The sequence below is a fragment of the Chionomys nivalis genome, chromosome 1, assembly GCF_950005125.1.
Source record: "Chionomys nivalis chromosome 1, mChiNiv1.1, whole genome shotgun sequence".
Lineage (NCBI taxonomy): Eukaryota > Metazoa > Chordata > Mammalia > Rodentia > Cricetidae > Chionomys > Chionomys nivalis.
In genome coordinates, this window is record NC_080086.1 from 30,804,307 (window position 1) to 30,831,083 (window position 26,777).

The 26,777-nt window shown below is 42.7% G+C and overlaps 1 protein-coding gene across 4 annotated transcripts in view; it reads left to right on the top strand.

Annotated features, from left to right (window-relative positions):
• Adipor2 (adiponectin receptor 2) overlaps positions 1-22,419 on the top strand; it is a 63,012-nt gene extending 40,593 nt beyond the window's left edge. For all 4 annotated transcript variants that reach the window (XM_057779492.1, XM_057779500.1, XM_057779483.1 and 1 more), the window contains exons 3-8: positions 8,849-8,968; positions 12,128-12,299; positions 15,436-15,622; positions 15,863-16,050; positions 17,758-17,951; positions 19,667-22,419. In XM_057779492.1, the coding sequence (XP_057635475.1) occupies positions 8,849-8,968; positions 12,128-12,299; positions 15,436-15,622; positions 15,863-16,050; positions 17,758-17,951; positions 19,667-19,795 (990 nt within the window). In that variant the 3' untranslated portion in view covers positions 19,796-22,419. The remainder of the gene's footprint in view (positions 1-8,848; positions 8,969-12,127; positions 12,300-15,435; positions 15,623-15,862; positions 16,051-17,757; positions 17,952-19,666) is intronic.
• Positions 22,420-26,777: the final 4,358 nt, after the last annotated feature.

A 26,777-nucleotide genomic window follows, 5' to 3' on the forward strand; every position in this document is an offset into this window, starting at 1 on the left:
CTGCTTCCTTAGTGCCGAGATTAAAGATGTGTATCACCATGCCTGGCAAAACTTAGTTTCTTATTAAGCTCAGATACTACTTGATTTCATATTTACACCTTTCTGCTGGCACTTAAAAATCATAGTCACTCTGTTTTGTCTTGTTTAAGAGAGAATAAATGTTTGTTTTTAAAGGTTAATTTATTTTTGTGCTTTATGAGTATTTTACCTGCATGTATATGAGTACATTGTGTGCCTGGTAGCTCCTGGGGTCAGAAGAAGGTGCTGGACCCCAAGTCTGGAGCTACCAGAATGTTGTAAGACTCCATGTGGGTGCTGGGATCTGAATTCACGTAATTTGAAGAACAGCAAGTACTCTTAACTGCCGAGCCAACCCTCCGCCCCAGAACCAGCCATGTTTTAGTTATAACATTGTCAGTGATATTTTGAAGAAATTTTGTAGAACTTCTCAAATTGTTTTTCTGCAGTACATATCTTGGGATCAGTAGAATCCTAAGGACAGAAAGTAGATTTTAGTGTCTTATATAACTTCTCAGAGAAAAAGGGAAGACTTAACACAGTTCATCATGGCAGCAATCATGTTTGTGAACAGCATCAGACAGTGTTACAGGCGTGTTGATGTCTACAGTAGAACTTTATGTCCATTCAGTGATATATGCTGGGAGATTGTATCTCAGACTGCAGACTTGTGCTTCCTTAATCTTGCTGTTATGAAACATTACAGGCTGGTTTACATAATAAGGTCCATGTCATTCAGGGCTATATATAGTGAGACCCCACCCAAAGCACAAAACAGAAAATATTAAACAGCAACATAGAAAAACATTATTGTGGTGCATGTATATATCAGTACACATTTAAACTAAATTAAAAACATAGTTAAGGTATATGGCGCATGCCTTTAATCCTAGCACTTGGAGGTAGAGGCAATAAATTCTCCTGAGTTCTAGACCAGCCTGGTCTACAGAGTGTGTTCCAGACCAGCCAGGAATACATAGACCCTATCTCAAAAAGTCTTAAAAATGTACATTTTCTTTATAAACTAGTTTTATATATTTATGTTATATGATATATATTATATCTAAATTATTTTCAAATTAAATCTAATTTTGGTTTGTGAGACCGGGTCTCATGTAGTATGTACATGCACACACACACAGAAGAATAAATGAAAAACTGTTTTGTTTTTTTTTAAAACAAAACCAAACAATAATAACAAACAATACTGTTAGAAACAGAATCGATATGGGGGCCTTGATTAAAGTTGAGTTTTTACAATATACTTAATACATTCTAAATAGAAAAAGTAATTTCCTACTTTGTATTTGACTGATTGATTTGGTTTGGTTTTAAGGTTTGTGGGTCGGTCCCAGGGCTTTGTACATGCTAGGTAAGTGCTGTACCACTTAGACATCCTTCTGTTGTCTACAGGACTTCCGTAATCAGGAGGGGTTCTTTCACACACTTTGTTTCTTAGTAAAAATAGACAGTTTAGTCTTAGGTTATGCTGCTTGGCCCCTAGTCTCAGATAGTTGTACATAGATTTTGTTCACACTTTTCCTCTGTTTTAGTCTGGCTGGCAAGGAGAAGGATTGCCCTTCCTTGAGAAGATTGCCCTGAGCTGATTGTAGGGGCTGAGGAGCTTGTGAATCCTGAGGCCTTGTTCAGCCTCCTTTCCTGCCATTTACTGCGCTCTCCCTCTAGTGTTTGCTTTCTGAAATTATCAAAGCCACCTCTGTCCACCAGCGGCTCACACTGACAGTGATGTGTCGTTGTGGGAAAGCAGCCATAGCACAGCACGCTAGTTACGGAAGATTGTTATGAAGACTGTAACACACCGCTGCTTCCTCAAGCCTGTGGGAGGAGCTGGCAGGGTAGTACGCTCCGATTTTCTGCTTCACCTCATACCCCAGTTGCTCCCAGGGCCACCTCCTTGTTCCTGCTCTTGCCCTCGCTCTCCACATTGTGGTCTCTCCTGACTCCTGGTGTCCACTCCAGCCCTGTCTATACTGGTCACCCTGTGGAGCCAGCCGTTGTCTGTTAGTGGAACCTGACATCTGTTCCGTTGTTTACAAATGAGTAGAGGTCTTGTCCCCTGCCCTGTCCACTCCTCACCTGGATACGTTTTCCAGAGAATCACACTTGGGTTGTGGGTACCTAAGTAGGAGCTGGCATCCAGATTCTTCCTCTCAGACTGGAGAGGATGGCGGCATAACCTTGGCCTGAGGAGAGTGTGACCACACATAACTTGGCACAGTGCCCTGTTTGTTGGACTTATTCTCGTCTTCCATGAGACCTGCTCAGAAAGCAAAAATCAGTTTTGTTTTCAGCTACAATTGAGCTTTGCTACAGGGAAAGTTGACCCCACTGAGCAGCCGGCATCTGACGGCTTCTGTGGAGTGAAGGTTGGAGAGGTGATAGACCCAGGTTTAAAGTGGCTTCCTCCTGCCTGCAGGTAGCTTTCACAACTACTTATCTTCCAGTGCTTCAGGAAAAGGAGCTGACGCCACCTTACAGGTGACCACACCGGGGAAATGAGCTGGTGTACACCAAGGCCTTATGGTCATTGTGAGGATATGTTCTTGCCCCTCAGGGTCAAATGACCCCTGCCTAACACTAGAGATAATAACGAATCGTGAATGTTTTTTTTTTTTTTTTAAGTCATATTCTATTTGCGTTTTATTTTTAAGATAGGATCTCACTAAATAGCCCTAACTAGCCTGGAACTCTTCGTGTAGACCAGACTGGCCTTGAACTCCACCTTTCTCTGTTTTCCCAGTGCTGTGATTAAAGATATGTGTCACCATGGTTGGCAAATATTTATTTCTTAAAATCAAACCCAAAGAAGGTCAGAAGGAAGAGGCTCTTCCTGAAACAACAAAATTTAGAACGTAATAAAGTTCCTTATGTGGAGGAGAAGAACATAATAAAGTTCGTTATGTGGAGGAGAAAGGACTTTAGGAAGTGTGCTATCTCTTAGAAACATCAGTAAATTTGAATCTTGGAAGCTGAACGAGCTTCTAGTAGGTAATGGTGAATGCTGTAGATGAAGTAGCCTGACCCGAGGGAGATGTTTACTGTAGACAAGGTGATGAGGCCATAGATGGACATTCTCTTCTCCGGGGAGTTCCTGATCAGGCAGTGAATTGGGGTAGAGCAGCTGTTGGTGCTGCAGTGAGTTTTGCCTTGTCTCATTATGGGCAGGTGTTTGAATGTGAGCAGGCATAGGAGCACAGTCTGGATGCCGACCTGCAGGAGGGAGTGCAGCAGATACAGATATAGGAGCTTCTTCTCCTGGTGGAAGTTCAGGAAGTCTATCTTCCGGGAGGGGCTCTGCTTCCTGATTGCCTCCATGGAGCCCTTCTCCACTTCCCCTGAGTTCTCAGACTGCTGCGTGGTCTTCACCTTTACCTTGGTGTAATTATGCCGAATCTGAGCCATGAAGTATTCCATGAGGAAGAACAAGGCTATGAAGATGAAGTAGAAGTAGTACCACATTTCTATGATAGGAATGCTAAACACCTGTTCAAAACACTCCACAAAACAAGGATAGGTGATATTTCCATGGCATTTGAACTCTTCATGGAGGTTGATCCAGTGTACCTGGACCACATTCATTACTAGGCTGTATAGGCAGATGAGGCCAAACCATAGAGCCCGCCCAATGTAGTAGGCAGATCTGTCCCCTACTACTGTGTATAACACAGGAATCATTGAAATTATCACTGCAAACATCATGTTCTCCTGTTTTTCAGAAAAAGGCCAGATATTTTACAGCCCCCTAGAAAGGAAAGCAGGGCAAGAAGTCAGGATTAGGAGCTGTGAAGGTGGCTCACTGGGTTAAAATGCATGCCACACAAGCAGTAGTACCTGAGTGTGAGTTCCCTGAGCCCACATAAATGACTGATTAGCGGGATTGTCTGTAGTTCCAGCACTTCTGGGATATGGCAGTTAGAGACAGGCGATTCCTCAGACGTGCAGTTGAGCTAACCTGGCCTACATAATAATAAAATATCAAAAAGGCACTGTTTCAATGTGGAAGGTGGGGACCTTCCTACATCTAAAGGTATCTTCTGACCTTCATATGCGTACAGTTGCATGTGTACACCTGCTCCAATTCTCATTCATACTCGTTCCCCCACCCTGCACGCCCACACATAACACTTGTAAAAAAGAAGTCAAGATTAGAACGTGAAAGCCGGGTGGTGGTGGCGCACGCCTTTAATCCCAGCACTCAGGAGGCAGAGGCAGGCAGATCTCTGTGAGTTCGAGGCCAGTCTGGTCTACAAGAGCTAGTTCCAGGACAGGAACCAAAAGCTACGGAGAAACCCTGTCTTGAAAATCCAAAAAAAAAAAAAAAAAAAGATTAGAACGTGAGAGCACTTGTTGAGTGACCTGACCCCATCCAAGAGGCCTGTTTATGTTTCTGATCTCTTAGCACTGCTTCCTGGCTGTCGACTCCCCTAGACAAGGCATTGCTTTGCATCATATATGTTTCCTGCTTCTCTGCTACAGGCTACAGCAGAGATCATCTCCTCTGTTACCAAACAACCCCTTCAAATTAAAATCATGAGTGTAGATCTCATCTCTTTTTGCTAAATTATGAAGTATGGCTTCATGTTTACATGACCCCTATTATCCAGCATAGAGTATTACTGTTAGTTTGGATATAATTATACTTGTTAAATGAAGAATGGAAGGCACAGGTAACATTAAAAATTCTCATTGTTTTTGGCTATTTCTAGTCATCCTACAGCCTAGTGAGAAGAATGCCCTGGGTTCATTCACCAACACCTAGTGGAAAAAAGTCAGTGTATTGTTTCTCAGCCTTTTGGACAAGCGTAGGTATCATATGAGACTCTCTGTAGACCTCCACCATGAAATTCTCCACAGCATTCCCTTCTTTCTTATTAGGAAGACATAGTGCACATAACTTCTTCCATCTGCAACTCATGGGTAAACTGTCTCCCTAACTGTATAGTGGTAACCCTTCCATTCAGTGAGCCCTGTGATGGTGGGCAACATACATTAGTTCTATAGAAGGGAAACTTATTTTTTCGGTCTTCAAAGCTTTTTTATTTTTGAGTAATTGTGTTTCTCCTGTGTGTGTGTCTTCATTCTTGCTAGGGAAGTATTCTGCTGATGAACTATACCCTTCCCCTTTTTATTTTTGACACAGGATCTTACTGTGTATTGTATTGTAGTCTGACCTTGAACTCTTAGCCATTTTCCTGCCTCTCATCTTGAATTTAGGGACTGTAGTTGTGCACCATTGCTCTATTCTGTCTTAATGTATTCTCTTGAGATTTATTTTTAATTTATTCATGTGTCACATGTGTTCCTGGTGCCCAAGGAGGCCATAAGGTTAGGTATATTCCCTAGAACCGGAGTTAAAAATGTTTGTGAGCTGCCATGGGAGTTCAGGGAATTGAGTCCTGGACCTTTAAGAGTAGCAAGTGTTGTTAACCACTGAGCCATCTCTCCAGTTCTTTTTCTTTTCTTTTCTTTTCTTTTCTTTTCTTTTCTTTTCTTTTCTTTTTTCTTTTCTTTTTTTTGTAGTCCTGGCTGGACTGGAACTCTTTGTAGGTTAGGCTGGCCTCAAGCTCACAGAGATCTGCCTGCCAAGTAATGGGATTAAAGATGTACTCCATCATGGCTAGCAAACCTTACCTGTATTCTTTTTTAAAAAATTTATTTAGTTTTGTGCAATGGTGTTTTGACTGTATGTATATCTGGAACTGGAGTTACAGACAGTTGTGAGATATCAATTGGGAATTGAACCCAGATCCTCTGGAAGAGCAACTAGTGGTCTTAAGTACTGAATCATCTCTCTCCAGCCCCACCTGTATTCACACACCAAACCATTCATGCAATTTGAGGTTTATTGTGGTAAATAAAGGTATTAGGGTTTTTATTGTTGTTGTTGTTTAAGGTGTGCATGTTGTCAAATACAGGAGTCAAATGATTTGTTGTTGTTGTTGTTTTGAGACAAGGTTTCTCTGTAGCTTTAGAGCCTGTCCTGGAACCAGCTCTTGTAGACCAGGCTGGCCTCAAACTCATAGAGATCTGCCTGCCACTGCTTCCCAAGTGCTGGGATTAAAGGCGTGCGCCACCACCGCATGACCATGTTAAATGATTTCTAAGTGTGCATTTTTGTGGTAGTAAGTACATAACCCCATCCATCTCTAGAACATTTTCATCTTCTTAAACTGAAACTCTGTGCCTGTAAAACATTGTATGTCCTTTGCCACCCTCCAGCCTCTGAGAAACACCATTTTGCGTTTTGGTAGTCAAATTTGACTACTGGTAAGTGAAATTATAGACTATTCATCCTTCAGTGACTCGCTTATCTCACTTAGCATGATAGCATAGGTGTTTATTCATGCTGAATCAAATATAAGAATTTCACTTAGGAATCTCTGCTGGAGCTGTTGAGGTGGCTCAGTGACTAGAGTACTTGTGTAGTCCTGCCTTGAGTAAAGGGAGAGAACCAGTTATAAGAATCTTGTCAAGCATGGTAGCCCCTTCCACACATGACTGTAGTATGTTCATACACACCCAAGAGAAAATAAATGTCTTGTCAAGCATGGTAGCCCATCCTTTAATCCCAACACTGAGGAGGAGCCCCAGGAAGGAATGCATCAAGTTTGAAGCCAGACTGGGCTAGGTAGCTCCAGGACAGCTTTGAGCCACAGTGTGATGAGACTGTCTCTGGAAAAAAAAGAAAAAAAAATTTATATGTGTACTGTGTGAATATTATCATACATTATCATTCCTAATGTGTTCAGTGACACTGGTGCAGTTCATGCACAGCAGCAGGAAGCGAGTGGCAGACCAGCTGATGGTCTTGTCAAATGGGGTAGGTGATCAAGAAGGCCCAAAGGGGTGGAGACAAGGAGAAACACTTCCACTGAGCACGCTTGTGATGGACACAGTCCTTAGATTGAACTTAAAAACTGGGCACAGCTATTACTGTTTTATAGATAAGATAACATCTAATTTCTGCTTAAAAGACTTACTTCTAAACCAACCAGTTGACGTTTAGATTGTGCTGCTCTTGGGGTGACAGCTGAATCCCTTAGCCTCTTGCAGAAGCTCTTTCCTGTATTGGGAACCTCTCCCTGCCTACCAACTGCTACTCTGTCAACTGCCTTGGAATCTGTCAGGGAGCTACCCTATTTGTTGACCCACCTGCCAGTCTTTCTGGAGTCTGCCAATCATCTTATGCAAAATAAGAGAAGAATAAATACACAGACTGTGGTTTATAAGGATGGATTTTGGTGGGGCTGGAAAGTTGGCTCAGTGGTTAAGAATACTTATTCTTGAAGAGGAATTGAACTCAATTCCCAGCATCCACATGGCAGCTTACAAATGGTCTGTAAGTCCAGTCCCAGGGGATTCAACACCTGATATTGGCTGGCAGGAGGCATGTGTATGGTGTGCATTCATTTGTATACCTACAATACGATATTTTTTAAAAATAGGTGGATTTAGGAGCCTAGGAGGATGTTCTTGAATATTGAGCCAGGACCTTGGTCCATTCCTTTCTGAATCTGTCCCTTTGGCTTGTGCCTGTGTTCTAAGGTCCCAAATATTTGAATTTGGGAAAAACTATCATCATATTCACCAAGTAGCTTCAGTATCTGTAAAATTAATTTTCTGTTGCTGTGATAAAACTCCATGACCGAAGCAACTTAGAGAAGGTATTTTGTGCTTACAATTCCAGAGGGATGAGTGACAGGAAAGCATAAAGCAAGTAGCAGGCACAGTGGCAGGAACATCCTTTACCCCAAGCACAATATGGAGAGATTAAACTGGAAATGGTGCAAGTTTTAATTTCAGAGCCCATTCCTAATGACATACTTTTGCAGCAAGGCTGTACCCTTTAGACCTCCCCAAGCTGCCCCCAACTGGCTACCAGATGTTATTTCTCAAACCACAACAGCACCTTTTTCATTCTTCCTAAGCTTTGAGTCTCTGCATTTCTATGCATTCTTTAAAACAAAGCACAGAAGTCACTGGCCAAGACTCCTGCTTCATTCCTTCCAATTACGTAAATCTTCTTTCACCATTTCCATTATCTTTGCTGCTCATACTAGCAGAGAGGCTATATTCATCCTCTTTGAAAAACTAGTCCCCAGCCAGGCATAGTAGTGCATGTCTTTAATCCCTGTACTTGGTGGGCAGTGGCAGGCAGGTCTCTGAATTTCAGGCCAGCCTGGTCTACATAGTGTGTTCTGTAGTGATTTACATAGTGGGTTCTGGCCTTTATCATGAAGGAATGTTGGACTTTGTCAAAGGTAGTTTGAAATTATTTGTGTGTGAGTGTATGATGCAAGGGGCTGGCACATGTGCCAGGGTACACATGTGGAGGTCGTCATACGCCCTTGTGGGGTTGTTTCGTCAGATTCCATCATCCAGCTCTCACTGGCCTGTCAAAGTCATTGTTAAACCAAGAGGAAACTAATGCAGCTATTCAAGGAACAGACTGAAGCAAGCATAGGGATGCTGTGGTAGAGTAGAGAGTTGTTTGTCCCTCCGAATGGAGAAATGGTGTTTTTTACTTGTTTGTATTTGTTTTGTCTTATTTTAGTTTTGGTTTTGTTTCTTTGAGACAGGGTCTCACTGTGTAGTCCTGGCTGGCTTGGAGATCTATCTTCCTTCACTGGGATTAAAGGCATACACCTCTATGCCCAGCTTCATTTTTACTGCTGATAGGTTTACAGTGAAGTTAACTGCTACTGACTGTTGTTGATGCTTGACTGAGGACTGACTTTAATCCTTTACATCTGCAAGGAAAGCGTGGTGATTGGTCCTGCCCTTGACTCTTGCTGTGATGTCTTTGCAGAGCTCTGAGGAACTCGAGTGTAAAGATGACAATTCCCAGGAAGATGAAGGGTTTATGGGTATGTCTCCTCTCCTACAGGCCCATCATGCTATGGAGAGAATGGAAGAGTTTGTTTGTAAGGTAAGATTGCCTTTTCCAAACAGACAGGTAAAGAAGGTAGTAGTCATTTGCTTTTTGTCCTACTTGGGGGGAAAATCCATGGCAAGATGGAGACAAATAATTCTCCTGACTTTAACCTGTTAAAGACACATTTGTAAAACATACCGATAGAGTTGCATTGTAACCAGAATGTCCAATTGGGATATGTATCTCTTCTGATACAGAGTAGCAGAGTAAATGTAGATTAGATAAGATAGGATGAAACAATTTGGATTGGTTGTACTAGAGTTATTAAAAAACCATACCAAAGCCATTTTTCTGTTTAATATGGACAGTGTAGTTGCTGTTTCTAGAGATTCCGCAGGTAACTACTGAGGTAGACATTGCAGGATTTTCATGCACATTTAGTATTTTCAGTTCAGCTATTGTGTGTGTTGGGGGCTGTGGGTGTGGGTGTCTTTTAAGTGTTTTTTTTTTTTTTTTTTTCAGGCCATTATCTGAGTCCCTAGGATCCACTGTAGGATGTTTTTTAAAAAGATAGCTAGAATTAAAGTTTGTTGAAAAAAATAGAGACTGGTATGCTTTTTAGTTAGATGAGCAAGTGTCTAGGGTAGTATCGTGTTTCATGTTGCTGTCATTAATACCCTGACAGAAAGCAACCTAAGGGAGAAAGATTTTATTTTAGCCTGTAATTTTAGGTTATAGTTTATTATTACAAGGAAATCAACTTCACTTAGGTTCTCAGGACCTGAGCAGAATGAAGCCAGTATTCATTCCATTAATAGCCCCTATGCAAGTTTTTGGTAGAACCCTCAATCCCACTGAGAGCCCGTGAGCCAAGCCTTCATTGTTCTGCATTTCTTCAAGCTCCCACAAGGACAACCCATTAAGTTTTGTCTACAACATTCAGCGGCTTTTCTAGCTTGGTTTTCAGCTCTCCCCCACTCTAGTAAAACCATGCAAAAGCTCACTCAGATGGAGCAAGATCTGTGGCACCTGTGGCACCTGCCTCTGTTCTTCCATCTCTTTTGCTGTGATGAAATACATTGACAAAGCAGCGCAGGAGAGAATGGGTTTGTTTCAGCTCACAGTCCCAGGTTAGAGTCCATCATTCATTGGAGAGCCTTGGCATCAGGCATGTGAAACAGTCACACCCATGGTCAAGAGCGGAGGGAATGAACGTATGCTTGCCTTGGCAAGCTTGTTTTTTCTTTTCTTATATAGCTTAGGACCCAAACCCAGGGAATGGTGCTTCCCGCAAGGGACAGGCCTTCTCAATTAATGTAATCAACGTGATTAATGTAAGCCAGACAGTTCCCCACAAACATGCCTCCAGGCCAACCTGATCTAGATAATCTCTTAGTAAGAGTCTCTTGGTTGTATCAAAGTAACAAAACTAACCATCACAACTAGGTATGTCTGTATAAGCCTTCCTCCTCCATCCTGTGTGTATGTGTGTGTTTATGTATGTGTCTGTATATGTATATAAGTTCCCTTTTTAAAAACATCTTGAGTGGCAGGTGGCTGGCATTAAAAACGTATTGTGGTCTCCTTTTCCCTCCTTATAGCTGTTTCATTGCATCCAGTTACAGTTTCTTGATAGTCTGAGACAAGAGAATCACGTTAGTCCATGAATTCACAGCCAGCTTAAACAGTATAGTGAAATCCTCATCTAAGGAAAATAAAATTTTAAAAGAAGAATGAAAATATTTAAGAAAAATGGGTTGTCATATGCACAAATATACATGAGTTTTGTGCACTGTGCCATTTTATTTAAAGAATTAGGCATCTGCAGAATTTTCTGTCAACAAGTGGTCTTGGAAGCAGTTCTTCATAGCTCCATGGGACAGCTGAAGTACTAGCAGGAAGCAGTGAAAATGAGCATCATCTTGACTTATTTTATTTGACTTTAGGGGCTATACACGGATTGACCAGGTTAGCATCAGTGAGCATAGGCCCTGAGTTTTGAACTGGAAGGTGAGAGAGATAACAGAGAGGAAGGAAGGGATAAGACTGATTTAATAGGTAAGAGGACTGCATCTGTTCTGAATTTGGCACATCCTTGGGAGAATGGAAGTGTCACATAGAGGAACACTTCTTTTTATAGTTGTCAGTAAGGAAATAAGAGAGCAGAGAACAGGAAATAGGTTGTAGAGTAAAAGGAGGGGCACCATAGGGGGCAAGTGGCAATCTTTCTACATAGTGGGGAGGAGAGCCCAATTTATGTGGCTTAGTTCCAAGACCCCTGAGGGATAGTGGGGAGAAGTCTTTGAGTCCTGATAATGCATTAGATGGAGGCACGGTGGAGTGCTGTAGCAGAGACTTTTCTCCTTTGCTTCAGCTGGATCCTGGGTGGGTGAAGTTGATCATTATGGTGTGAGGCTTAAATGAGATATGGGGGCTAAAATAAATAGGGTACAGTGGTGAACAGACTTTCTTAGGAGGCAGCATCAAGATCCTAACCCCCTTTCCCCTCCTGGGGAGGGACAACAGGAGAAGGAAGGAGAAAAGGTCTGGTGAGGAAACACCTTTCATTGGGATCTCCCTGGTGAATGGATCGCCTCTGCACAGTTGGAATTGCATCCAGCCCAGGGGGAATGCTAGCAGTGTAGACACATGTGAGGTGGTCTGTATGTCATTTGTTTGGTCTTCTGAATTTATCAAGTGAAGTACTGTTTTTCTCATAGGCAAGGAGATTAAGCCTTGGGGTTTTTGTAATTGATTAATACTCACTAGTTAACAGTAGACCCCACATTTCCTACCCTGTGCTTCTTCCATTTAACACCTCGGTTTTCTTGTAGCAGAGCAGAGGGGAGATTTTTAGGAAAAGACATGAAAGTGTGATATTTTTCTGTAGTAACAAGAACGTTAAGTATGAAATGGTCATATTTAATGACTGTTTTTTCTGAAGTAAAGTCTGTCGTTGATGAATGAAGTTCTGTGTAGCTAGGACTTTGAATTCCTCATTTTTTTTTTTTTTAAGCTGGACTAAAACCAAGGCCTTTTAGGATATAATTTGGTGTATCTGTTTATGATCTCCTGTTCCTAACAAAGACTACCATTTAGAAATTTATTTTTTATCAGTCTTTTATTCAATATAAGATTATGGTAAAAAGTTGTTTGGGAACAGTGTTGCTAAATGACAACTAAAGTTTGATAACATTCTCAATGATTAACTAGGTTTGGGAAGGTCGATGGCGAGTAATCCCTCATGATGTGCTACCAGATTGGCTTAAGGATAATGATTTCCTTCTCCATGGACACCGACCTCCTATGCCTTCTTTCCGGGCCTGTTTTAAGAGCATTTTCAGAATACACACAGAGACAGGCAACATTTGGACACATCTCCTAGGTATGTAACATCAGTGGTATAATTAAATTAGTAATTTACTTTTTTTCTTTGATTTTAATGTATTTTGAGAGTAAGTACAACTCTTGAAAAATATGTTAGAATTTACCCCCTTCCCCTTAGATTTTCGTTGGTAGTTTTTCATTGGTTTACTTTTTTCATTCTAACTTGTGCTATGACTTTATTATGACCAATGCATCTTTCTCTTCCCTAGATCCTTATTTTGAGACAGAGTCCCACCGTGTATCCCAGGCTCCTAAGGCCAAGGGCCATAGGGCCACTGCTGTTTGCCATGTGCCCCTCACACCTGCCTTCTTTTCTAGACCTTTAGACAGTGGCTTCAAGTGAGGCAAGGCAAGAAGTGTTATAGAAAAATGTATAGTATTTTAATAAGCAGTGAAAGGAAGAATATGAGAAAGATGTTTTTCAGTCATTGCTTAGATTGTTTTCAGTTAAGTTTCAATTATTGTGAGTAGCATATGAAATAGATGTTTTTCAATTTTTTTTTTATTAAGTAAAGAATACAGTGGGGAGGAAGGACGATCTTTTCAGTAAAAGGAACAGTCCAGCTGAGATAAGTCAATAAGGAACATACCTGTAATCCCAGCACCTGGGAGTGAGTCACGATTTAAGTATCAGGTCATCCTGGGCTATAGAGTGAGAGTCTGTCGTGAAACCAAAACCAGATCAAATTCAATCTTAGTCTCCTACAAGATCCAGAACTAGAAACCTTTAGGAAATACAGGTGTAGGCCTTGGTGACCTAAGTTAGGTAACAGATTTTTCTTTTGTTTTTGTTTTTTGATTTTTTTTTTTTTTTCGAGACAGGGTTTCTCTGTGTAGGCCTGGCTGTCCTGGAGCTTGCTCTGTATACCAGGCTGGCCTCAAACTCAGAGAGGCCTGCCCCTGACTCCTGAGTGCTGGAATCACCCACAAATGCTGGGGTTAAAGGCATGTGCCACCACCACCCTGCAGATAATAGCTTTTTAGAATTGAAACCTAAAGTACATGCAGCCAAAGAGAATAAATTGGGTTTTTGGCAAAACAAAATTATGTATGACACAGAATATTGTCAAGAAAGTTAAAAAGATAACCCACAGAGTGAGAGAATCTTTACAAATTATAGTATGTCTGGTCTACTATAGGACTCTTACAAGTCAGTATAAATGGTTCACCCTCTTTGCAGGCAGTAAAGCTTCTCTGAATATTTCTAAGAAAGGTACACAGATCACAAACATACTGTGGACATTTTTATAGAGAAAGGTACACACATGACAAACATGTACTTGGAAAAGGTTTATTTTTATCAGTTATTTGGGGACATACAAGACAGATATATCGAGATATACAATGAGATACGTTTTATTCCCTCCAGGATTTCTATGAAAATGGAAAGTAAGTCTCGGCCAGGGATATGGAGAAATGTTGCTAATAGTAACAAAAAATGGGCGAATACCTGTGGAAAGCAGCATGGTAGATAGCTCCTTAGACAGTTAACAGGATCACTGGCAATTTTACTTCAGTTGACTATTCAGCAAAATATGTAGATGGATGTTTTAGCGGCATTATTAATAGAAACGACCTGCTGCTGATTAGATAAACCAAATGTGGTATACCCATGCGATAGAACACCGTTTAGGGGCCAGTGAGATGGTCAGTGGGGAAAGGTTGTTGCTCCAGATTTTATGCCCTAAATTCAATCCCTAGGACCTACAGTGGTGGAAGGAAAACTGGCTCCTGCAAGTTGTTCCCTGGCCTCCACACATGGATACAAAAACGAGTAAAAGTAAGATCTTTCTTAAAAGAAGAATTTAGCTGTAAGAGTGAAGTACTGATGTTTGTTACAACCTGCTGAGTGAATTAAGTGAAAAGACACAACAGGCTACATAATCGCTTGATTCCATGTACATGAAATGCCCAGAAAAGGCAAATCCATAGAGACAGAAAGTAGGGCCACTTAGTAGTGAGACCCTGTCTCAAAAAACAAAACAAAACAAAACAAAAACAAAAAACGGACAGGTATAGAATTTCTGACACCAATGTTCTGGGTCACTAATGAGAACCAGAGAAACAACACAGAACCCTTCAGCATCTGTAAACAAATGTAAAATAGAGCTTTGAAAGCCCCCACGGCATATGTCAGAGTGCACAAATGATAGTATATACCAAAATCTAAGAGGTAACTCTACTTTGCCTTCATTTTGGATTGTGGTCCTTAGGTGAATGAGAAATTATTAACCTCCCTCCCTCCCTTCCTCCCTCTTCTTTCCCTCCCTCCTTTTTTTCTTCCTTCCTTCCTTCCTTCCTTCCTTCCTTCCTTCCTTCCTTCCTTCCTTCCTTCCTTCCATTTATTTATTTATTTATTTATTTGTTCTTCCATTTATTTATTATGTATACAGTGTTCTGCCTGCTTTTAAATTGCAGGCCAGAAGAGGGCATGAAATCTCATTACAGATGGCTGTGAGCCACCATGTGATTGCTGGGAATTGTACTCAGGACCTCTGGAAGAGCAGCCAGTGCTCCTATCCACTGAGCCATCTCTCCAGTTCCCCCCTCCCCCACTTTTTTTTTTTCCCTCAAGACAGGGTCTCTCTGTGTAATAGCTCTGGTTGTCCTGGAATTCACTTCGTAGACCTCAAACTCACAGACATCTTCCTGCCTCTGCTTCCCAAGTTGTAGAATTAAAGGTGTATGCCACCCCCACCTGACTTTTTATTTATTTACTGATTTATTTATTTTTCCTTTTTTGAGTCAGGCTTTTATATATACCAGGCTACCTTGTTCCCTCTGCTGAGGATGGCCTTGAATTTGTAATCCTCCTTCTTCTTCCTCTCAAATTAAGGTTAAGGTGTGAGCCACCACACCTGGTGTGTGTGGTGCTGGAGATAGAACCAGGTCTTTGTGCATGCTGGGCTACCACTTGTTGCATCCTTAACTAGTCATTATATTCTTTAAAGTTTATGAAGCTGAAGTGTGTATGACACCAGCAGTATTGGAAGTAAACTAAAATATGGATAAACTTGCTTTGAAAATTTTTCTCAAAGAATTTATGGCTCTGGTATCACTGCTACTGGGAAAAGCTGAAAACAGCATACAACACCATGGGTCACATCTTACCCTCACTCATACTCTTCTCCTAGGTTGTGTCTTCTTCCTGTGCCTGGGCATCTTCTATATGTTTCGCCCAAATATCTCCTTCGTGGCCCCTCTGCAAGAGAAAGTGGTCTTTGGGTTGTTCTTCCTGGGAGCCATTCTCTGCCTTTCATTTTCATGGCTCTTCCACACAGTCTACTGCCACTCGGAAGGGGTCTCCCGACTCTTCTCTAAGTAAGTATTCATGCTGTCCGTGTTATCGTCTGTGCTTTAGGATCAGTGGGGCAGGAACACCCTCCAGCAGAGCTGGCAGAATTCTTAATGTTACCATATGGAAATGTCTTCCCTTAATGTAGACAACCCAGTTTGTTTCTTAGTTGCTGCAGATGTCTTAAGTCGTAGGGGATTAATTGGAGTCTGTAACAGATGATATTTTTTAACATTAAATGGAGTTCTTTTACATTTCAATCCTAGGTTGGATTACTCTGGTATTGCTCTTCTGATCATGGGAAGTTTTGTTCCTTGGCTTTATTATTCTTTCTACTGTAACCCACAACCTTGCTTCATCTACCTGATTGTCATCTGTGTGCTGGGCATTGCAGCCATTATTGTCTCCCAGTGGGACATGTTTGCCACCCCTCAGTATCGGGGGGTCAGAGCAGGTGAGTGTATGTGAACGTGTCGTTCTATGGGTCATTTATGGTATGCTATTATAAACCGATACTTTTGCAGTGTAGAGATGAAGTAACCATTGTTCTTGTGGGACTTCTAGCCTGGTGCTCAATTATTAGAAAGCACAGGGTTGAGGGGCAGTGAGTGATAAGATGGGCGGGCGCACACATATATTTTGGGCAATGTTGTATCCTTGAAGAAATACTACAATATAATGACTTCTGTAATTGTTTCATCTTAGTATACTTTTTGGTGACTGATTTTTTTTTTTTTTTGGTTTATATTTAGTGTTTTATATTTTAATTTAAATTGCTTTAATAAATAAGACCTGAGTTCATTGCTGATTATGTACCAATAAAGTAGATATTATACTTTTCTTCTGATATAGGGGTCTTTGGTATTTAGGTAATGCCTGCTGAGTGCCCTGTGACATCGGTAGTCTTCTTGCTTGAATGTGGCATTTGTAGAACCAGAAGATTGAAAAATCTGCCTTTAATTTTGAAATCAGTAGCCTGTGCTGAATGACTCTGACAAAATCTTTCAGAACTCGGAGTCTGTGTTGCCTGAAGTTGTGTCTTCTACTTTCTGTCTCCCAAGTGGTACTACCACACACGTTTTTCTTGTTATAAACTCAAGCCCTGATTCATTTGCATGCAACTAGATACTAGAAACAGAACTAACCTCATGTTGATGGCATAGCAGTCTGCTCTCCTTCTTTTTAGGACGTCCACATAAGACGTCCAGTAGCCAGCGCTGGCTCTGTAGTTCTTCACTAGGTCAGTGGTGTTAAACCTATTGGAGTGCATGAGATAAGAACATCTTTGCTGAGTGGAGCTGAGCATTCTACTATTTATAAACACCAGAAGGTTAAGTCCTGAGCCTTTTCTTTGAGAGTGAAAAGCACTATTAGCAGCCTTTCTTCATATGCAAAGGAAAAGAACAGGAGTGTAGCAATGCCTTAGAGGACAGTGTGTGTGTGGGGGGGTGTTAGTTTTTATTAGGTCTGCTTGGTCCCTGAATTTCATACAGTTAGTATGCTATTTCCTCCTCTTATTTAGGTGCACATGTTTTCTGATTGTGCATCCTGCATGCATTCTCGCATATATTGTGGCACGCCAGCAGCTTACTGGTGATGCTGGGTAGAGCCCTAGAGTCTGGGGAAAGCCATTTACAGCCTATTGCAGTCTGTCTGTAAAAAGGAGGCATTTAAGGAAGCTTAAGCTAACTCCCCGTGCTTTCTTTTCCTAAAACTCTTCACAGAGTGGTTCTTTCTAACTAACCCTCAGGGTTGCTTACATAGCCTGGCTTACTGTGAGGTTTCTCATATCTGTAATGGAGCATACCTCCATTGTCTTGTGTGATGGTGTCTCAAAGGTTGAAGGACCTTCTTTTTTCTTTTTTTTTTTTTTTGGTTTTTCGAGACAGGGTTTCTCTGTGGTTTTGGAGCCTGTCCTGGCACTAGCTCTTGTAGACCAGGCTGGTCTCAAACTCACAGAGATCCGCCTGCCTCTGCCTCCCAAGTGCTGGGATTAAAGGCGTGCGCCACCACCGCCCGGCCCTTCTTTTTTCTTTAAAACAAGAATGACTGTACTTTGAAATTTTAAGTTGATCAGAGTGAATAGTATTATGTTGTAATACTGACTTCTTTCTTATTTTTTTGTGTGTTCTCTTTTTATTCTGTTCTCCTGATGTCTTAGGAGTATTTGTGGGCTTAGGCCTGAGTGGAATCATCCCTACTCTGCACTATGTCATCTCAGAAGGCTTCCTGAAGGCTGCCACCATAGGGCAGATAGGCTGGCTAATGCTCATGGCTAGCCTCTATATCACAGGAGCTGCCCTCTACGCTGCCCGCATCCCTGAACGCTTCTTTCCTGGCAAATGTGACATCTGGGTAAGTGTAGTCAATGGAAGTTCGGCACATTGGGAGTGATGTAATTGAAAGTTAAGTGACTTGTGTTCTGGTCTTAGCTCTGTCCCTTGTTGTCTGGTTTCTCTGGGTAGTGAGCATAGTGCTAACCCTGATGATTAAGCGCTCAGTGCCTGCCTGGCACGGTACTGAGTACTGCAAATGTAGCAGGTCATCCAGTGTCAGTCCCACAAGTCATACGTGTTCTTGTTTTCACTTTACAGATAGGAAGCTATGGCTCAGGAAGGCTCAACAGCTTGTCTAAAGCAAGTGGCCATTAAGTGGTAAACAGAAACAGAATCAAGCTGGTTTTAGTGTCCATCTGTGTTCTTGTTTGCTATAGTGGAGTCATTGGTCATTCTATCTGCTTCCCATCTTGTTTCTCACTATGAAAGAGGGGCAGTCTTCTACTGAGATCATTTTTAAAGAGAAGGCTGAAGCTGGGTGTGCTGGTGCACAACTTTAAGCCCAGTACTCAAACAACAAAAAACAGAAAGAGAGAGAGAGAGAAGGGGGGAGAGGGAGGGAGGGAGGGACAGAGAGAGAGAGATATGGGAGGGAGAGAGGGCTGGGTTACTAATTTAGTTATTAGTTATTATTATTGTGCATGTTTGATGCCTGTGTGTTTAGAATGGGCACATGCCTGCTATGGTGCCCATGTAGAGGTCAAAGGAGATCTTTCTGGAATTGGCTGTCTTCTGCTAGTGTGGTTGCTAGGCTTTGTGCAACAAGTGCTTTTACCTGTTGAGCTATCTTGCTGATACTAAGATCCTTTTTGGTAACCAACCCAGTGATATTGATAGGAGATTGATCCTGTATGTGTCTGGTGGGGGAATGGAGGAAAGGGAGGTAGCTAGACTGTGGTTAATAATGGGAGAGAGGAAAGATTAGGGAGAAAAACTGAGGAACTAGTAAAGATGAACATTTCTACCCGAAGAGGATCTGAAACATTTTCAGCAGTGTAGTAAATAGATGTGGAGTGCTCTTAAAGTGAGGTCTGACTCGTAGGTCCTGCTTCTCACTACTGCTCACAGTTGTATGCTGAGCTGGCCACTCATGTTCTTAAAGTAAATGAGGATAGATGGTCCTGAACTCAGTCTTCTGAGCTTCAGGTTAGCTAACTTACCTTTCGTTTCTTCTCAGGTATACTTCTTTTTTTGTTTGTTCGTTTGTTTTGTTTTTTGAGACAGGGTTTCTCTGTGTAACGGCCCTGGTTGTCCTGGAACTTGCTTTGTAGACCAGGTTGGTCTCAAACTCACTGAGATCTGCCTGTCTCTGCCTCCTGAAGGCTGGGATTAAAGGCCTACACCATCACCACCTGGCTCAGTTATACTTCTGATACCAGTGTCTGGCACTGTGTCTTTCCATTTTGAGACCATGAGAGAGTGTTGTAATTTCTCAAGTGTTTGTCAGTAAACCATACCCTGCTGCTGATTGTCAGGGGTCTTGGGGAATTTGGTGATCTAACTGTAAGGTCTGTATGGAATTTACCCCTGTGCTCACTGAACTTATAGGCAATACCTGTATTTCTCTAGGAGAGCTGGCTTTTGACACTAGAATAGAGGTCCCCAATGGATATTCTTGTCCCATCTTGAATTTGAATTGTATCATATGCATTTCCACTGTCAAGCTGGGAAGCAGTATCTCTTCCTAGGTATCTATAGCAGGCTTAGTAATGGTCTCCTCCTCTCTCCCTCCAGTTCCACTCCCACCAGCTCTTCCACATCTTTGTGGTTGCTGGCGCCTTCGTTCACTTCCACGGCGTCTCAAACCTGCAGGAATTCCGTTTCATGATTGGCGGGGGGTGCACTGAAGAGGATGCACTGTGAAACTTCGCAGGAGCCAGGGACTGTGACCCCGAACCCAGGCCTGCAGCTCCCACAGGCCTGCTTACTGGCTGCTGGTGCCAGTGCCAGAGAAGCCCCAAAACTTGGACAGCCTCACGGGCCTTGTGATGGCCCAAGGGCTCCATGGGGTTCAAGACTAAGAAGAGAAAAACAAAAATAAATCATACCTCAAAGGATGGAGTGCATCAATTTGGAGAAAAGGTGAAATGGCTCGTCCCCTTACTTCCTTTTGGGATCTACCGATTGAAGGCAACTCTGCAAGACTCTTGCCTGACAGACTGGCTTCTGATGTGATCGTATTTATTTGTAGAAGATGGGAATGTTCGTTGGTGGTTCTTTCTTCTCCCTTTCTCTCTCCTTAAAGCAGTAATACATGAGTACCGTGTACCGACAGATTGTGCCACTGGAGCTCCTCAAAACAATAACCAAACCAGTTTAGGTGAACATTTATATCCAACAAAGGGGTTGGAGTGTGAGTTTAGGCACTCTTTTGGGAGAACAAAGAAATTAATGTAAATAAGATTTCTAATTTACTGTTTAAATAAGAATTTATATAAACATTTAAAACATAGGGGCAGGGGAGGGAGGGAGACTTTTTTAAAAGAATGAAACATGCAAGTACCACACACTGTTTCAATTTTGCACAAAGTGATGGAGGATGAGGTGGTAGCCCCAGAATGCACGATGTCTTGGTGCACCAAGGTGCCTTTCATAGGCTGATAACACTTGGATCCTGCTGGGACAGAGGGTACAGCCCCAGCCCAGGGATCTTCTGGCCACTCTCAACAGTGAGGGGAGGCAAATGGAAGGCAGTGGTGTGTGCTTTTCAAGTGAAAGTAGCACAGGCTGTTGCCATGGCTCTAGAGAAGGCGTCAGTTGAGAGGCTGACACGTAGGCCCTCTCTGAAGAGTGGTGTAGTAAAGAGATGATGAAGGGGAGGAGGTCCCCTGGGACGGAGGGAGGGAGGGAGGGAGGGAGCATCAGCACAGGGCCTGTCTAGTTCTTCCCCGTGTCCTGTTTAACCAGGTGGTAGTTCTTATCTGAATAGAGATGTGGCCATTTTCCAGACCCTCTCTTTGGAGCCTTGAGCCATTCTGCAAACTTTGCTCTCTTGAGAATCACTGCCCTAACGATCCTTCCTCCTGGAAATAAAAAAACTGCCCCCGCTTCTCCTCCCACCTTCTCCCTCCCACCATAGCTCCTGGCATGGAGCCAGTCACTAGTGAAATTCTAATGAAGTCAAATAGGCAGGTATAGAGAGCCATCCCTACTGGGAGTGATGGCGTTTTTCTCTGGTGCACTGTCTTGGCAAGTGTGGTATGGCAGAACAGGTTCTTCTGTTCCCCTTGGACAGAAAGTCAGCGATACCTACTGTGGAGTAGTTAGCACTCACTGAGTGCCGTTTGCAAGGAGTGTGGTACAGAGTTGGAAAGGAAGTGGTGTGTTCCTGCTAGGTAGTCTGATAGACTTAAGCCCACAATTTTGGATGGCTGCTAGAAGACAATTTCTCTGTCCCAGGGCTATTGTGTTATGGGTTTTAGAGACTGGGGATGAGTTGGGTCTGGTTTATAGAATTCTGATCTTGGCTCCTAAGTGAGAAGCCAAGCATTTGAGTCTTCAAGACTTCAGGCAGGCATCACATCCTGGGGCTGGTGGGTATTGCGGTGTAACATAGGGCCCCAGGCATCTCAAAAGGGATGCTTGGGAATGGGAGAAGGTTCTCTTTATTCAGTAGTGTTCTCTTGGGCATTGTCCTTCCTTTACCTTCAGATCTCCAGCTGCAGCTGGGGATCCAGGAAGGCATCCACTGTAAAATCTGGGAAGAACTTAGGAGTGCTTGATTGTGGATAAGGTCACTGCCCTAGGTAGACCAAACAGAAGACTCCGGGTGAACAACATTGTGTCAGGCAGAGTTAGAGAACAGTGTTAATTCCTCAAGCAGTTCAGCAGAACAATGTCCATCTAGAAGGAAGCTCACCTAGGTTTGTGGTAGCAACAGCACATATCAGAAGCCAGACTTACTCCCTGGTCCTGTACTTGGGAGAGAGTATGAGATGCTACCCATGGCTCTACAGCAGTAGAGGTCTTTGGGTCCAGTCATCCCTTTCCCAAGCAGGGAGAATCTGGTTCACCATAGCACAAACTCTTAGGGAAAAGAATCAACACCACTAGTATGTCTAGTAACTTCCCTTCTGTGTGTGTGTGTGTGTGTGCGCGGGCACATGTGTGCCCACGTGTGTCTCTGCAGCTCACTACAACAGCCTCCATGTGCACTTGACCTGGTGCCCCCGGGAGCTCGTCAGGTTGGCACCTGAGTGCCTTACCTTCAGCAGTTTGAGGCTGGCTTGCTCTGCGCACGTGTTTCATTTTCTTCTTGGCCCTAGGCCAGTTAGGAACCTGTACACCTTCATTCTTTCATCAGTAAATAGTGGCCTTTGTCAGTATTTCCCCTTTCTAAGTTGCTGATGTCACAAAGCACACTTTTGGGGATTGTAGAAGGTTGGGGTTCCAGAAAGGCATCTATGTGACCGTTCCATTCACCATGGGATTTCCCTACTTGCTGTCTTCTCAATTTCTCTAATAAAAAGAGCCAAATGGAAGATCAACTTTGTTGTGTTTTTATTGCCTTACTTCACTTTGGGGATATCCTTAACACCCTAATTTAGACAGGAAATTTAAGGAATTTTTAGAAACTTCTTGTTATCAGGAGGTTGATGCAGAAAGATCATGAGTTTAAGGCCAACCTGGGCTACACAGTCCTCATCTTTAAAATAAGATGAGCTTTCTCTATACCTGGTTGCAGTGGCCATAGAGGTCTGAGAGCTGAGGGAGCCTTGCACATGCACATTGGTCACTGTGTTTTATCAGGGCAGTCTGCACTCCCTAGAGAAGCTCTGCATGGCACTGCTGCAGCCCTGGAGCAGTACTGTCTCAAATGCTTTGCTGTAGTTGCACTGAAGCACCGGTTATTCCCCCACCCCCATGTAAATACTTGTTGGCTCAGCCCCTCGAGAACCTCACCTGTCTGCCTGTCCTTTGACTACAGTAGCCTTGGAATAGAGAGGCAAGTATGCATCCTCAGTCTGTCTTTTGCCATGGGACATGAGTCCCTGGCCCCTCCCATATGCTCTCACCTGCCAAAAAATAAAAGCACCCTTTGCAGCCTTCTTTTACACTGTGAAGAGTGTTCCCCAAACTGCCATTGAGCTTGGCTTGGCTTCTGCCAAACGCTTGTGCTAACTGGTATTTTTTGAGCCCGTCTTACCCCTATACTTTTCTGACCTTAAGATACGTCCACTCCCAAGTTCTCCTGAAGCAAACTTCACTTAGCATCATGAGATGGTGTTGAAGCCTTTTATTTGAGGTGGTTCTAGTAGAGCATGTGCTTCTGACGGCGTCCTTGAGCTCTTCCATTGAAGGTGACGCATAAAGACGCCAGAACACCATATCCCACTTAGTGAATGGCAGGGACACCAACTTCTTTCCTCAGAAGTCAAAGGACTGGATCTTTAACCAAAGCTAGGCTACCACCTGCAAGCATCTTGATGGAGTTCTGCATCGTAGGGACAGTGGCAGTCTGTCGGGAATGCCTTTACTTCAGCTGCTTCTAGTGATGCTTGAAAACCTACAGTCCTTTAGCAGTGCCGGGTACAAGAGCTCCATATTCGTGGCCAGGAACCGCCTGGCATTCTACACTTAACATTTTTATCCTGTGCCCAAAATAGTTGATAAGTTGGTTCAAATGCTTTGCCTGGGTGGATGAGGGAGAGGAGCTCCCCCGAGAGACCATGCAGTGCTTGTCACTGAGACCTAATGCTGCTGAGTAGAGGTAACAACACTAAAGGCAAAGCCAGGGAGGCAGGCACTGGGAAAGACCTACCCTGCCATGCCTGGCAACACTGTCTTGGTGGCATGGAGGAGGATGCTCACATGCAGTGATTTGTACCTCACCTGAGCTGGGCAGCACCTCTGATCTTTCCTGCCTTCTATGCTGTGGAACAAGATGCTTAGGGGCGTGGGGGGAGTGCTTAGTCTGCCCAGTGCCCACTGCTGCGGGTTGGCAGCTCTAAGTACGTTGCCTGTTCCACAGGATCTTCACAAAGCCAAGATTTAGAACCAGGTTCCCCTCTGCAAACTTTAGTTTCCCCTTTTTACTTTATTTGTTCCAAGACAGGATTTTCTGTGTAGCTCTGGGTGTTCTGGTCCTCACTTTGTAGACCAGACTGACCTCAAATTAAGAGATTTGCCTGCCTCTGCCTCTTGAGGGCTGGGACTAAAGATGTGTATGCCACTTTGCGGGGATTAGTTTCCTCATGTAAAAGACAGGAAATCATGGGGCTTGAGAGGCTTAGCTAGTGAAGTACAAGGACCCAAGTTAGATTCCCCCACATCCTTGAAACAGTGGGGAAATAGCAGGGCATGCTTGTAATCCCAGCACTGGGGGAGGTGGTAACAGAAGGATCCCTAGGACTTGCTGGCCACCTATGTGGCTGAATTGGAGGGCCCCAGGTTTAGCGAAAGACCTTATCTCAAAAAATAAGGTAGGGAGTGGGTGAGGAAGATGACCAACAGCATCCTCTGGCCTCTGCATCTGTGCACAAACAGGTCCACAAACATACACAGTCACATACATCACACGTGCCAAAAAAGGGCAGGTAAATTGTACCTACTTCAAGGCATGGTGGCCAGGATTATATGTGTTTGTAACCTCAAGGGCTTTCACCAGACAGGTGGTTAGTTACTTTTGTAGAACATGAGCCACAGAAAGCCCACCATGGTCTCGGAGACTGTATGTGCCCCTGACCTTAGTGAGGATCCTGACCTGGCTCTGCCTTTTGTAGCTCCTCCTCTGGACCACACTATTATATAGTGCTGCAGCTGCAGGTCTCAGCCTGGTAGCTTTTCTTTTTCTTCTTTTCTTTTTGAGATTATAATTTTAACATGTCTCCCTTCCCTTTCCTCCCTCCAGATACCCCTCTCCTCCCCGCTCTTCTTCAGATTATTGGTATAAAAAGGTTGGAGTTCTTCAGTGGGTGGCATTCTGATATAGCTCACAGGATTTTATTTCCATTTCTTTCCTCCTTGATGGAGGTGGGTCATCTTTTTATCTGTTGTTTTATTGGTTAAGTAATAAAGAAACTGCCTTGGCCCCTTTAATAGGACAGAAAATGAGGTAGGCGGAGTAGACAACAGAATGCTGGGAGAAAGAAGCCGAGTCGGGAGTCGCCATGATTCTCCCACTCCAGACAGACGCAGGTTAAGATCTCCCTGGTAAGCCAGCTCATGGTACTACACAGAATATTAGAAATGGGTTAGATCAATATGTAAGAGCTAGCCAATAAGAGGCTGGAACTAATGAGCCAGGCAGTAATTAAAAAAATACAGTTTCCGTGTAATTATTTCGGGACATAAGCTAGCCATGCGGGCGGCCGGGTGCCGGGGACGCAGCCATGCCGGTCATATTACAACAGAGTGGCACCCAGCGTGCTAATGAACTCCACGTAAAACCTGAGAGGGCTTAAAAAGGAGAGAGAGAGAATTTAAGAAAGCTTTTTGCTGTTTGTGGGTTGCGTACCGCAAAAAAATTGTCCTGACTCAGCAGCAGGAAAAAACTGGCTGTTTTAAAATGCCGGCTTTCTGGGCTATGCCGCCATTACGATCTCTGTCTGGCTCCTACAGGAGACAGAGCTTTTGAATGGAGCATTTGGAGTAAAGTGCTACGGCTTGCTTGATGGCAATGTGGACTGCTGTGTGTCTGGAACTGTGTGTGACTCAGGGGCACCAAATGGTTCTGATGCAGGATCAGCTCAGCTCTGCCATGTGGAACTCTGCTGGTCTCAGGCAGAAACTATGGTAATTACCATAATAACAGTGCAGTTAAGGTTTAGACTGGACAGGACACAGGCAGTACCGTAATACCTCTAAATGGTACAACTTAGGTTTTTAAGAAATGCTTAACATTTTAAAAAATGCTCCTGGATAGTAAAAAAATTACAGATTCACAATAGAACAGATTTCAAACATAAAAGATCTATAAATGAGTCACAATGTTGGATGAATGTACATAGGCTTGAGAAAAAAAATAAAAAAAAAAAAAGTTAATGCCCTTAAAAAAAAGGGGGATAAAGTCTTTAAAGAGACAGAGTACAAATAGTTATAAATTAAAAAAAATAAAAAAAAATAAGCCACATAAAAATGAAAAATTCACAGAGAGTCTGGATTCTTTGTATTATTGTGTTTTCTTTAAAATTTTTGACTGTAAAGGAGCTAAGTACAGAGAGACATTTCATTATATGGGCTGCCAAGCTAAACCAAAATGGATATAAGGGTATTATGATTTCAGAATATGGGTCTAAGAATATGATGCTTTGGAGAGGGTCTTCTTTTGTTTTCACAGAGGATGCGACCCTGTGGATTTCTTCTATCCCAATATGGTATGATAGACCACGCCCTCCTAAAAGGTTGCTGTAAACACCCTCAAAAAATTACTTCACTCAACTGCCAACTGAGATGACCCTGACACACAGGTTACACCATAAAAGATCTAAATACAGCGCCCCCATTCAGCAGAAAGCAGTTTGGAGAAAAAAAACTGCGCCCATATTCCCAAATATTGTTTATAAATGTTCTTTTACATTTAAAGGGGGATATGATATAGATATAAATAATTTACATTGGTATAGATTTTAAGGTCAATTTTGTTATATTTATATGTATTTCTAATCTTGATTAAGGTATTGTGATTATGTAGTTCATTTAAAAATGTAATGTATAATTAGGAAATATAGGTTGCTACTGGATAATCATAAATAATAGTCAAGCTTGTAGTCATGTTAGTTAGATTTTCTAGATGTGCATAGATATATTTCAATTAGGCATTCTTCATATCTTTCAAAGACTACAGAACATGACATTTAATGTTTTAATAACTTAGGGCTTTTCATGATAATGAGACACGTCTGCT